At 49.7% G+C, this 13,999-nt stretch overlaps 1 protein-coding gene across 1 annotated transcript in view; it reads left to right on the forward strand.

The window, feature by feature from the left end:
* Positions 1 to 4,108: 4,108 nt before the first annotated feature.
* Positions 4,109 to 13,999, forward strand: part of PPP2R2D (protein phosphatase 2 regulatory subunit Bdelta) — an 18,152-nt gene continuing 8,261 nt past the window's right edge. Inside the window, exons 1-5 of the mRNA XM_027840468.1 lie at positions 4,109 to 4,192; positions 5,587 to 5,659; positions 10,123 to 10,288; positions 10,693 to 10,805; positions 13,079 to 13,256. Coding sequence (XP_027696269.1) covers positions 5,594 to 5,659; positions 10,123 to 10,288; positions 10,693 to 10,805; positions 13,079 to 13,256 — 523 coding nt within the window. The 5' untranslated portion in view covers positions 4,109 to 4,192; positions 5,587 to 5,593. The remainder of the gene's footprint in view (positions 4,193 to 5,586; positions 5,660 to 10,122; positions 10,289 to 10,692; positions 10,806 to 13,078; positions 13,257 to 13,999) is intronic.

Below are 13,999 nucleotides of genomic sequence, written 5' to 3' on the forward strand. Positions count from 1 at the left end.
GACACCAATAGCGCGGGCTTGATCTAGCAGGCTTTCCCTTGTCATTTCTTTGATTCTTTGATTCTCCCAACAACCCTGTGAGATGAGATGCCCCTAGGCATTGACTCTGGTGGCAGGTGAATGTGATGGTATTTAGTGTGATGGAAGAAATGATGAGGAGGATGATTAGAGGAGTAGAGGCAGGCCGGCTGGCTGGCCACAGAGCTTTGTCCTTCTGAATCCTCTCCTCTGCCTCTTCTCCCTGCGTGTCCTTTGGTCCTCTGGAACACAGCAGAACCTCCCTGATTCTCCTTCCGAATGACAACCCTTTACCTGTGAATGAAGGCCACCCACTCCAGCCATCTAAGGGAAGGCTTTCAACACGTAAGTTTGGCAGCAGAGGCCTTTGCAAGTGATTCTGTGGTAACAGCATCCTCCCTAGTGAAAGGAAAAGGGGAAAAAAAACCCACCCACAGACTTACACGCCAAGTGAGATTTATTAAAGGCTGTTTGGAAGACCATCTGGAGATGGGAAGGGGCCGCATCCGGAGGTGGGCAGTAACTTCAGAGCTAAAAAGATTGCTTCCTGGTCTTCGTTCTTTATGCAGAAGAAGTGGCGGGCTCCCTCCTTTCAGGGACTTGCAGTGTGGCGAATGGTGAGGGAGCAGGGGCCTGTTGCTGAGCTGTGGCATCTGTGAGCACAGGACTTGACTGAGGGGGTGGGGATGGGAGATGGGAACATTGCCTAATACTAGAACCTGGCTATCTCCGGAGGAGGGGGGCGAACTTGTGGGCTCTGGTGAACGCTCACAGTCACGTCCCAATTCACTGGGGGCACAGAGACCTTTCTTCAGCTTTTAGAGGAAAAGTAAAAGAAAACGAGGAGTGCTTTAGACGACATTGGAGGGTGTGCTTGCAGCTGACATGTGCCGTAGACTTCATAGGGAGCTCTTCCTCGGCTAGCCTTGGCATTCTGCCAAGTGATGGCAGAGTTTAGAGCTTTTCCCCTTGAGATTGACCCATGAATGCAGGAGTAACAGAACACTGATTATCTATCTATCCAACCATCCATCCATTCATCTTTCTATCCATCTATCTGTTCACTCGCACGCACGCGCACACATACACATGCACACACACACCCCTACCCCTCTCTTCATAAATGAGTGTGCACCTCCCAGGCTACTTGGCCTGATCTGGGGAAGTAGGTCATGCCAGGCAGGGCAGACCACCACCACCATCTGCACCATCTCCCCACGGGCCCTGATGGAGACAGCCCAGGACTCTGAACCCAAGAGCCTTGGAAATACCCAGGCTTCCAGCCCAGTGCCCTCAGCTACCACAACCTAGACCTGCTCCTGATGACCTGGAAAGGAAAGTCCTTGGTCCTGTCCCATGGTTCAACATCAAAAGCTGATACTATTGTATCATGGAAATGACCTGAAAGAAGAACCATCCCCACTCTGCTTTGTGGCTGAATCCTAAAGGCCCCTCCCCCCCGGCACCTTTCCGTAGGCCTTGCGGCTGAGACCTTCCCTGTGTGCTGTCCCCTCCCCCAGAACAGGTGTCCTGTCAGGCTGTGACAGGCTTTCCTGTTTCTCCAGTACATAGTAGGAGTTCGATATTGCAGTGATTCATAGAATCTCCAGCTTTGTATTCCTCAGAGGAAGAATGGCATGAGGAGTGAAAATCCTAAGAAGCAAATGCATCCTTAGATACAATTGTAGGAAAAGTCATCGAAACCACAGAGCAGATGCTGTGAAAGAGTTGTGGTCGTTTTAACGAATAGCTGGAGTCTCGCACCACACTTGTGAGCTCCGCTGCCAGGACGGAAGCCTGTCCTTATGTGTGGCTACTGGGACAGAGGAGACGGTGCCAAGTGACTGCCTCTGTCTGGCTCTTAACCCAAGGCAAAGTCACGTACGTGTGTGTGTGTGTGTGTGTGTGTGTGTGTATGTACGTGTGTGCTTGTACACTACAGATGTTCATTCCCAACCTCAGGCTGTGTGGCCTTCCTCATATGCAGGGTGTTGCTGATCCTTGAAGAGCATGACCTTGGCTCCGTGATTGCAGTGTCCCACCTGTAGCAACAAAATCTGGCTTGAGATGGGGCATGTGTGTGTGAGCAGGAATCCCAGGGGTCATCATCCAGCCGTTCCTGGATGGAGCCCAGAGGGGAGGTGCCCATCCCCCTCTGGGGATAGGGCCAAATACTAGGAAGCTGTTGGTTGTTTTCAGTCAGCCAGCATTTCTCAAGCACCTCCCCTGGGCCCAGCACCAAGCAAATGCTGGGGATGCAGAGAAAGGCAAAGGACAATGCCTGCTCACGAGATGCAGCCAGTGTAACAGGTGACAAGAGGCTCGTGGTGTGTGCACACGCGCTGCACCTGGGACAAGTCGGAGGTTGTGTTAGCAGGGATCTTTCAAGCTTTTCAAGGCTTCTTGCAGAAGGTGGAGGAGGGAGGCCATTCCAGACGCCCAGGGGGGCCAGAGGCTGGCGATGCGCCTTCTGAGCAAGGCCGAGGCACTGGATTGCAGAGTGTGTTGAGGGGAATCAGGTGGTAAGTTTAGAAGGGACCAGGTTGTGAACACACCAAATGCCCTAGCGCTGGAGTTTTGTTAAGTGGGGGTGGGGTGATGTGATCGGACCTCAGCTTGACTGACGGTCACTTGAGTGGCTGCAGAGAGACTGGACTGGCACGAGTACTGCTGCCATGGTCCGGAGGCGAGGGGCATCAGTTCATCCGCGTCTTCCCAGGTTGCTCTGGAGCTGTCCCCTCACCAGCATCATTCTCATTTTATTCAGTTGTACCGTGACAGTCTCTGCTTCTCACACTGACTCTTTTACTTTTGTTAACAAATCTAAGAATTACCAGTAGCTTAAAACTGAATTATGGCTCTTCAGGGAAAGGGGCTTGTCATCATTTGCTCGGGTCTCAGTAATGTAACGTCAGCAAACAAAGCCAAAATCAATGGACTCTTTCCCTGTATCTGTAGAACCTTTGAAGAGTAGCTAAATTGTATCAGTTTAGAAAATCCTTTGTTTTAAAGGTCTGCATGGGAATCTGAGGCATAGGGCTTCTCAAACTTGGTTGTAATCTCTTAGTTTAAAAAAGAAACCTGTTAAGATGTAGTAGTCATGTATTTGTCCTTCCTTTCCCATTAGTCACATGTGTAATTTGTTGTTTGTTTTTTTTGGTGAGGCAACTGGGGTTAAGTGACTTGCCCAGAGTCACACAGCTAGTGAGTGTTATGTGTCTGAGGCCGGATTTGAAGTAAGGTCCTCCTGACTCCAGGGCTCTATCCACAGTGCCACCTAGCTGCCCCACACACATGTAATCTGAGTTGTTAATCAGCAAGGCTGCATGCCTGGTGGTCCATGAGAGTTCTCTCACCTGGCCTCCATCATCTCCTGTGAGTTAGAGTTGCTGGGAAGCTGGGGGCATTGGAGCAGAGTGTAGCTGACTGGTCCAACAGGGAATCGGGCCCAGGGCTTTGGTTCAGTATCTTGGGGAAACATAGAAACAGGAGACAAGTGTTTCTTTTGAGAGTTGTATGCTTAATCCAGGAGATTTCCTATGAAATGGTCTTGTATCGGGTTTGAAGCAATAAAATACTTTTTCATCAACATGTCCTTGGGTTTCCTTCTTGGTAAGATCAAGAGCCTCGGACTCGATTGTTTCCAAAGGCCATTTTGCCTCTAAAGGGCTGGAGGTTTGTTTGCCCATTGGCCTTTTCCACAAGGAGGTAGATTCCCAGTATCTGTGGGGGAGGGTTCGAGTTAGAAAACCTGACCCACTTCTTTGCATCCATTTCTCAGTGATGGCCTGTCGTGTCAGCCCTGGGCCTTCGGTTTCAAATGGAACACACTGTTCCAGTGCTGGTGGGGCACAGGGAAAGGTGGACGCTGCACCAGACGCAGTGTCCTGGGATGCCAGGGCAGCCGGTCAAGTTCATTTTAATATCTAAAATATTGTCCGTGTAAGGCGCAAGAAGGTTTTGATTCTTTCATTAAGAATTTAATTTCTGTTTACTGCTGTTTGGGGGCTTTTTTACTTGGTTTGATTTTTTTTTTTCCTCCAAAATAAATCATGTTATTTGTGTTTTGTTAACAGCTGATATCATTTCAACTGTCGAATTTAATTACTCTGGAGATCTTCTTGCAACTGGAGACAAGGGCGGCAGAGTGGTTATATTTCAGAAGGAACAAGAGGTTAGTGACTCAAGAGCCACAGAATGCATGTGCTTACTTCACATGGGCTAACATTACATGGAAGCAGGTTGGAGCCTGGGCACATCTCTGTGCAGTCGACGTGTTAGAAGAGTTCTTGGGGAGATTTTCAGAGAAGTCTTCATTTATTCTATTTGCAATAGAAATCACCCACCCCAGAAGAACCATTTTCCTACTCTAGATGGTTAAGTTTAGCATTTTTCTACAGCAAAATGTTGAGGACACAATTACTGAATACTTGTGTAGGCTACTTTTAACTTTGAAAAAGAAAATTATAGTTGTGAGTCATCCCTATGTACTGGACCTGAGCGGGAGGGAGAGAGGGCAAGCAGGTCCTTGGCCTTCCCACGACATTTACAGACTCACTTGGGAGACGAGACCAGCTGAGTTCTGCTGCTCTTGTCCTCACGGTAATTCATATCTTCAGCACAAAAATCAGTACAACTATCTCTTACGGGGTGCAGGCTCTGTTAAGTGGCTGTGCGAGATGGGCCATTAATACTCCAGTGTGTCACCTAGCCAGATTGAAGTGGGGCTGCCTTTGCAGTAACCGAATGCTTGAATTGTCTTCAGATTTTCTGTGTTTCCAAAACATGGGCATCATCAGCATTGCCAAATGTAAGGGCTGTGATGAACATCTTTTTACAGTCACCAGAGTTCCCTATTCTCAGTAGATAGAGCACCACGCCTGGAGCCAGGAAGACCAGAGTTCAAATCTGGCCTGAGACACTAGTTATGTGACCCTGGGCAAGTCGCTTCACCCTGTTTGCATTGGTTTCCCCTTCTGCAAAATGAGCTAGAGGAGGGCATGGCAAACCACTCCAGTATCTCTGCCAAGAAAACCCCAAGTGGAATCACGAAGAGTTGGACACAACTGAAATGACTGAACCACAGATTTAGTCTCTGTGTCTGTGTGTCAGTGTGTGTGTGCATCCTTACAAGGAGCGGAAATGACTCCACTTGGTTGGGTGTCCCTGCCTGGCTGAGCCTCAGTTTCTTCATCTGTGAAATAGCAGTGGCGATACTCATGAGCCCCATCTTGTGGAATTGTGAGGATAGTGCTTGGTACCCCTTAAAGTGTAGTGAAATGTCAGCTGAGGTCCTCAACGGGGCCTTGCCAGCACCTGGTGAGGAGCGATCAGTGGCCTTAGGTCAGAAATGAGACGTCTCCACCTTGACAACCTGAAGGTTCTTGTCAGCTCTCAAATTCCATGGTGTGTGTTTCTCATGTCCCCCCTGAGAAGTGTCTCCTTTAGCACTTTGTGGGGAGTTTTGTCCCTGCCTCTCCAGGGGACAGTGGCCTTGGACTGGCTTAGCCAAGTGAGTTTGGCACTCCCCGTGAGCCCCTCCCAGTAACTGTCTTCTCTTCTGCCTAGCTCATGCATGGCGGTGCTGGTCTTGAAGCTGCTTGGCCTGGGATATCAGAGGAGGCTCAGTCTGCAGTTTCCTGTAAGTGGCTCTTGAAGCCGACCCTCCATGCTACCAGGACTGGTGCAGCACTTCCTGCAGAAAAGGGCCTCTGCAGCTAAAAGACAGGGAGTGGGGGCGGGACCACCCTAGAGCCGGGGTTAGCGCTGCTGGCCGGCCCCTGCCCCTGCCTCCTGGGAGAAGGGCAGAGATGGTAGATGGTTTCCAGGGATGCACCTCACCTTCCTAAGCACCATTCCCTGGACCCATTTTGTCTCCCGGTAGCTCCTTGCATTTTCTGTAAAAGCAGGGGGGTGGGGGGTAGGGGTGGGTGTTGAGTACATGCAGCCAGCTTCCTTGAAACTCTGGCTTTTCGAGCCAAGTTCAGGAGGGAGGGTCTTCTCCAGCCGGCACCAGCCAAGAAAAGGATGGCGATGGGAAGTGGGGCCAGCGTCAAGCCGTCTGGCATCAAGGGTGAAATTGGGGTGCCCCCTTATCTGCTCGGGGGCAGTGGCCAGAGGGTCCGGGTTCCCCTTGAGTCTCAGAAGGAGTCTTCTAACTGCAGAAGAAGATGATGTGTTTGTGTTCTGCAGCCAATGCTGGCGCCCTTGCTAGCAGCGAGGATTCACTTACGGGAAGCTGTAGGGGGGTCGTTCTTTGATGTCACCATGGGGGGAGGGGGGAGGCACGGGCTGGACAAGGCGAGCTTCTCTGCCGTCAGCAGGGAGGAGGAATCCAGGGGGCTGACAACTGCTGGCTCCCCACAATCGCTCCTCTGTGCCTTTGAAAACACTTGCTTTGGGATGGTGACATCTGGTAGACAAACACTGCTGTTAGAAACTCTTGCTTGGGATGTCCGGGTCGTTGACAGACCGTCCGACATTTGATGCCCAACCCTGACCCTGACTTTGGCCTCTTACTGAAAGTGGAGGTTTTTCTTGGTGGTTTCATAGAACACTTGACTGCTGTGGCAGTGGTAGGGACAGCCACGGCGCACACGGGCGCACACACACGTACATCCAAGCATTAGGGGCCATTCTGTGGTGCTGGTGTGTGTGACCGTGTCCCCACTCCCCGAATCCTAAATGTTTTTGTATTAATTAGTCAAAACTTTTTCCCCCAAAAGAATTTTGAAACTGGCATTCTAGGTGGCCCAGGCGCCCCAGGCATCCCTGCTGCCTGAACAGTTGGGCCGGTGGCAGTGCTGACCCACGTGTCCGGGAAATCAGGTGTGATCGCCTGCTGGCTTCTCCCCATTGCCTTTGCTTTCTCAGGGTGGCCCCCCCCTTCTTCTCCCTTGTTCAGGGCTTGCCCCAGTCACTGTGTCCTCGTGTGTTCACATGTGATCATTGCCAAAGTGTTCAGTGAGTAGAAGATGAAATGTTCACTCTTGCTTAGTTGATCACATCCCTTGAACATTCAGAAGAACCATTTCAGCTGAAAATTCTAGATTTTTTTGCTATCCACCACTGACAAAGAAATCCCCTCTACGGTGTTTTGCAAACACGCCTCTTATCTCCATAGGATCCTAGCAGCAGAGCTGGCGGGGTCCTTAGAGGGCATCTTTGCTTCAGCCTCCGCCTTTTACAGGTCAGGAAACTGAGGCCCACATCACTAGCTGCTCATGGACAATCCCCACATCACACTTTAATGGGCAGTGTCAGGAACAGAGCACTTGTCTATCCCCATAAATGAAGTTCATCGAGGATAAGTTTCATGCGATAGAGAGATTGCTTTGTCTTAGTGGAATTTCCTGGGAAAACATACAGATGATGATGTGGAGGGCGTGGCTGTTGGCTTCTCTGCACATCATCCGCTGGAAGGGAGGCTTTGGGGGGCTTTGTCAGAGTAACTGGAACTGGTGGGGGCTGGATTTTGCTGCCTCCATCTTCCTCCCATCGAACCTACCTGGGTCTCAGGCCAGGGCCCCTGCGGGCTTCGGGGCAGTGAAGAGCGTCGCATACCCCAGGAGGTCATAGATGAAAAGCCTGAAGTGAGGAACCAGGAGGGGTGTGCTGGGGAGGCTTGACGGGAGGGTGAGGATGAGTGAAGGGACAAGGGGGATGGAGATGGCCCCGGAAGAGCCGGGCAGAGTCACGGCAAAAGGAAGCAAGGAAGCGTCTCCAGACACAGGCTCTACCACTTGGGCTGCTGTGGACAGTGGGGCTGAGAGAGTAGAGGGTGCTGCCAGGTCAGGAGGGCCTCGACTGCGAGCCTACTGTGTGCAGGCACTGTGCTAAGCACTGGGAATTCCAAGATGGGCTGGAGATCGTCACAGCCCAGGGGAGGAGGCAGCTGGAAAAGTCACACGGATGACATTTATGGAGTAAACAGAAGACAGGGACACAACCTGGGACCTCTGGCAGACAGGCTTCGGCTTCTTGCTCTCTCCAGTAGACAGCCAGATGGTAGAAGCCCCGTTTTACAGATGAAGAAAAGGAGTGTCAGCACTTGAACCACCTGAAGTAGGGAAGTGCCTCGAAGAGAAGGTTAGAGGCCATGCTAATGCAGGGAGGGAATGGGCGCCGTGACCAGGGCCTGTGTTTACTAGGGTGTGCCTGGCTGCATAGAGAGCCCCCTTTGCAGTCGTGTTGATTGTGAGATTTGTTTGGGGTTTCCTTTGTTTTAAACACCTGCCAACTCTGAGGTGACCGAGACACACAGGTGAGTGAGTGAGCGAGGGTGGGCTGGGACACAATCACCTCCTTAGCAGTGCGGATGCACTCACTCGGCTACGTTTGCTGCACCCTGTGATTTCCTTGGCTCGGGAAACTCTCTTCCCAGAAGCTTAGTGGGATAGTGAGACGTTCCTGACTCAAGAGGGCCTCCCTTCCCCCCGTCCCGAGGCCACTGGTGGGCCGATGCCTTACGGTGGGTGGTAGGTAACTGGATGCCTGCATCGTCAGAGACGCTTGGTAAATGATTGTTGGTTGATGGGTAGGGCCAGACTGTAACCACAGTATTCTCTACAGTCCCCGAGGGGAGCCGTTATGAATGAATACTGCTTTCTCTCCTCAGCCAGGGTGGAGAAGGGGGGCACTGCTTGGAATGTCGACATTTACGCATTTTGGGTAACAAGTAGTACTGCGCACCAAAAGATCTCCAAGTTCCTTCCCAAGTTCTGGTGGTGGTTTCACTCATTCCCAAGATTACTTTGGACAATTCCCCAAAGTTTTTTATTATTACCGTTTTTAATCAGTAGTCAGAAACTTTAAAGACGTCTTCTGTGTGTTTATTTTTATCTATTCTCCACGTTTTTCGCTACATTATATTGAAACATAATGAAAAAGTATAACTGTATCCTTAAATATCCTGTTTCTCAGATCTGCCCTTCCTGCTCCAGTTTCTGCCATCTTCCAATCTTTCATCTCCATCTGCCTTTCAGATGTCTCAAACTGGATGCCCGGTAGACGTGTTAAACCTAACATAACCACAACAGTACTCATTCTCCTTCTCCCTAAATCCACCCTCCCTGTAACTGTTGAGGACACCCCCTCCTTCCAGCCCCTCTGGCTCCCAATCCTGGAGTCAGTCTGGACTCCGCACTGCCTCTCACCCCCCATCTCCAACATGGCGCCAAGGCTTGTCGATTTCACCTGTGCAACATCTCCCCAATCTGCCCCTTTCTCTCCTCCTCTGACACCAGCCCCTGCCGCCTTCAGGAGCAAATGCAGAACGCTCTGTTTAGCACTCAGAGCCTGCCATAACCCAGGCCCCTCCTCCCTTTCCTGGGTCCCATGACCCCAGCCTCCTGGCTGTCCAACAGACGAGATGTTCCGGCTCTGGGCTCTGGGTGTTCTCTCTGGCTGCCCCACGTGCCCCAGTGCTCTCCGTGCACCACTTCCTCTGATTGCTGGCTCCCACCTTCTGCAGAGTCTTCCCCAACCCTTCTTCCTTCTAGTGCCTTCCCTCTGTTAATTCTCTATTGTCTTGTATGTGACTTGCTTCGTATATATTTGTTTGCATGTTGTCTCTCCTGTTAGATTGTAAACTCCTTAAGGACAGGTACTCTGCCTCTTTTTGAGTCCCCAGTGCTTAGCAAAGTGCCTGGCACACAGCACTTAATAAATATTGACTGATTGATATTCCCTGGTTAAGGGGAGTGGTGATTAGGACCAAATAATTGCCCTTGTTAGATTTAGAAAGTTAGGTGATTTTGCATGTAAATGGTTAAATTTATTTATTTTTTTTACCCTAATCCTCCCTTCCCAAGGTTAGAGAACTGGAGTTCAGGTATGAAGACCAGCACTGGCTGGACGACCCTGGACTAGGCATTGTGGGCAGCTGCGCCCACCCGCATTGCTAGAGGGAGTTTTCTCCCATGGGAGCTCCTTTAACCGATGAAATCACAGGCCACTCTACCTCTAGTTGTCCCTTTATTTGTAATTTGCTCTTTAGTTTCCTTTTTATGTGGGATTGTTTGACTGTATAGATTATGTAGTAAATGTTTCCTCCCTCTGGACGTGTGTTTGTTCATTAAAGCAACTGTCATGTTTTCCTTTCAGAATAAAAGCCGTCCTCATTCTAGGGGCGAATATAATGTTTACAGTACCTTTCAAAGTCACGAACCTGAATTTGACTATCTGAAAAGTCTAGAAATTGAGGAAAAAATTAATAAGATTAGGTGGTTACCGCAACAGAATGCTGCTCACTTCCTGCTGTCTACTAACGGTAAGGCTTCCTGCCCCATGGGAGTTTCCTTGGGCTCTGGGTTCCCAGGTTGCTGGGTCCCTCCGCTGCTGCTTGTGTGATCTCATCCTGCTACTTTTTTCTGAGTTAAACCTTCTACAGAAAATCATTCGATAAGTGGGAGGTGATAATGGGATTAGTCACAGGCTAAAAATGTTGAAACAGTATTCTGTGTCCTAGATATATTTATTTGTGGTTCCCTAGAGGCAGAAATGACAAACCGTCTGAGCCTGAGAGGGGGCAGGTTAATGGTCTCAGAACCCTCTTGTAGCCTCAACACAGACGCTTCCTCCTGGGTTTGGGTTTGTGACTACAGGGGCCTCATAGTCATGTGATCAATGTGAGCTTCTCATCTGCACGTAAAGACAAAGACCTTTTATTTTCAGATAAAACTATTAAATTATGGAAAATCAGTGAACGAGATAAGAGAGCAGAAGGTTATAACCTGAAAGATGAAGACGGGAGACTCCGAGACCCTTTCAGAATCACAGCACTACGGGTATATTTACTTACTGATTTGATTTCTATGCAATTTACCTTTTATATATCATTATGCATTTGTCCCAATCAGAAGGAGAAGGAGATTGTCTTCGAACTCAAGGCTGGTGAGCTGGGAGTGCTGGGAAGGCTACCAAGCTGTTGGCGTGGTGGAGGAATGGAGATCTGCAGATCATGCCTCATTTTGCATATTCTCCGTACTTCTCTGTGCAGATGACATATCTGCCCTCAATGGCCTCAGAGCTCCTGGGGCGGGATGGCAGGGGATGCTTCATTCTTGGTTTTCTAGCCCCGGTGCCTGGCGCTTAGTAAATGCTTGCTGATTGACAAGGTGGCCTTGCGTTGGGCCCGATGGTTTTAGCATCCCTTCCTACTCAGAGGCTGTGAGTGAATTGAGCCCTGGGAGATGATTTAGGAAGTGGGTAGTTGATGGAATTGCTGTAGGACTCTGTCCTTCACTTTGGACTCTTTCCCAGGTTTGACCCTTTCTTGCCATTGAACTCTTAGAGGACCAATTGCAGTTGCAGACAACAGAAAGGGGAGAGAGCCATTACTTTGGAGACAACACAGGAGGTCAGCAAGGGTCTCCAAAGGAGGAGATGGTAAAGCACATGAAAAGGGCTGCCTCACAAAGTAGAGGTTCCTGTCGCTGGGGTGTTCTGCCCTAGGTTAGATGGCCTCTCTCAGACCTGGCAGGAGTAGTTCCTAAGGCTCTGTAGTAGATTTCGGGCTGCATTATTGTAAATTTTTAAAGATTTTTTTTTTAAAAGACTTCCAACAGTGACTTAACTGTTTGTAGAGCTCAGTCCTCTGAGCCTCTGAGTAGATGTCATCTATAGCTTTGTCAAAATCACTTTTCTATGGAATGAGTTACTGATGAATTGTACTAGCAGATTTTGACAGTTTATTCCCCCGAGTACTTTAAAAGTTGGGAAGACACTCCAGGCTGTTTTCCTCATCTATGAGCCTGGGTGGAGGGGAGGGGGTGGCGGGGTATGAACCTGTACCAGGTGACCTGGAGGAAGGCTGTTCCTCATTCACTCTGGGCCCACAGCATTCCCTCAAGTATCTCTTGCTTATGAGGCATAGACTGACTGGTTGCTGACAAAGAACAGAGACGTGCAGGTGGCAGGAAGGTCCAGACAAAAATTTAAGTCTTTTCCTTCAATGAAGAAGGCCTAGAGACATCCCAGGATTCCAGGGTGGAAGCTCCCCCAGAGGCCATCCGGCCCACCCTGCCCAAACAGGAGTCTCGTTCCACCTTTTTTGAAGACGTGCGTGCAGAGAAGCACCCCTTGGTCCTGAGGCAGCACTGGGTGACCCTCGATGGCCACCAGCTCACAACTCCAGGGCCCAGAAAGATGGGCCTTTTACTCTTGGCCACTTGTCCCCAGTTTTTCCTAGTTTCGTCCCCTAGGGCCAAGCGTAAGTCCCATCTCTCTACCACAGGCCAGTTCTCCAGATATTCTCATAATGTCCGAAGGGCAACTGGAAGGAGTCAGATGTGGTCAGCGCCCTGCCAGGTGGCTGAGGTTGGGCCGGGTGTATTCCAGACCTCAGGGAGCCACCTGCACGCTCCAGCGACCAGGATTGTCTTGGACTTGATAGGGAAATCCATCTCTTCATGTCTCCTTCCTCCATTTTTTCAAGGAATGAGGGTTCTGGACCAGGGCTACTTAGAGGTCTTTAAACAAGGCATCTTGAGTGGGGCACCGAAGAAATTTGTGATTCAGCAGGTGCTACCCCCAGCAGGAGCATGTGTTAGGTAGTATTTCCTGCAAATAGGCTTTTTGTTCCGCATTTGAGGTTCATGCGCCCAATCTCGGTGCTTGAAAGACATCTTTCTGCCCAGGTTAAATATCCCTTCTGGAGTCTTGCTGACCCCACGGTTTACTCTCAGAAGCCTTTCGAAGTAGCTGGTTCAGCTCCAGCCCAGGCCCTGATGACGTGGTGCACATTCCCCCTGGGGCACACAGCGAGGGCTTCGTAAATGCTCGTTTGCCTCCTTCCCGAGAGCAGGGACTGGCTTCCTTTCCCGTTTGGGTGCTCAGCACATGGCACCAGCAGAAACGGGATGCCAGAGGCCACTTTGAAGGTGCCGTTTCTAGGAATCCCTCAAGCCACAGCTCTGCTTCTGCCTGAGGTGTCCCTCTGACGTGGTCTCTTGCCTGTGTTGTGAACGTGGATGTTTTCTTGACCCGTTTTTGTATGTTTCTGCACACTGCCTCATTTCACACCTTCTTGATGACAGGTCTGTCTTCGTCTGTCTTGTAGGTTCCCATACTGAAGCCCATGGATCTGATGGTAGAAGCCAGTCCTCGAAGGATATTCGCCAACGCACACACCTATCACATCAACTCCATTTCTGTCAACAGTGATCATGAGACATACCTCTCTGCCGATGACCTGAGAATCAATCTGTGGCACTTAGAAATCACAGACAGAAGCTTTAGTATCCTTGTGTGCTCTGCTCCTAGAAGAGTTCAGCACCTTTGCTTCGTGGAGAGCGGGGATGTAGCTGTAGTGCGTCCTTGGCACACTGGAATCACTCAACAAATTGGACTTGGGCCTTAAGATCTGTAGGTGGATAGAAGTTTTAAACTCCATTAGATTAGGAGAGGGGAAAAAACATTGAATCTTGACTCTTACAGGAATCCCTTAGTTATTTTGCAAAAAAAAACAAAAACAAAACAGTACATATGCAGGCTTTCCCAGTGTTGTCCTGATTGGACCAATACAGCAGTGTTTAGAATCTGGGTGAGCTCTGTGCACTCATCCGGTCTGGCTCCTCAGTACCTTGTGCTGGGCCAGGAAGGTGAGTACTCATTTTATCACCTAGCAGGTGATGGTTCATGGTAACATGCTGCTGCTCTGAGTTTCCAGACCCAGATTAGCTCAATGGCAGCAGTAACTGGGCTCATATCCAGCCTGTGGCCTAGGGCAGGTCATTTAATCTTAGACCACTCTCTTAAGACTCTAAGGGTCAGAAAAGGTGCCAGCCTGTTCTGGTAGAGGGATTTCCCTTACCTGGGAGTTGTCTTGCCTTTGAAATCACCAGAGCTAGTCCACATCCCTAAGCACACAAAATCCTTTAAAGAGAACTCGGAGACATAAGGACTTTATAAAATTTAGTAATAGTGGTAGTATTTAAAATTTCATTGTATTCATGTTTTGACAGTCTTAGAGTGGTAATCT

The sequence above is a fragment of the Vombatus ursinus genome, unplaced genomic scaffold (genome assembly GCF_900497805.2).
Source record: "Vombatus ursinus unplaced genomic scaffold, bare-nosed wombat genome assembly UNPS02014845.1, whole genome shotgun sequence".
Classification (NCBI taxonomy): Eukaryota; Metazoa; Chordata; class Mammalia; order Diprotodontia; family Vombatidae; genus Vombatus; species Vombatus ursinus.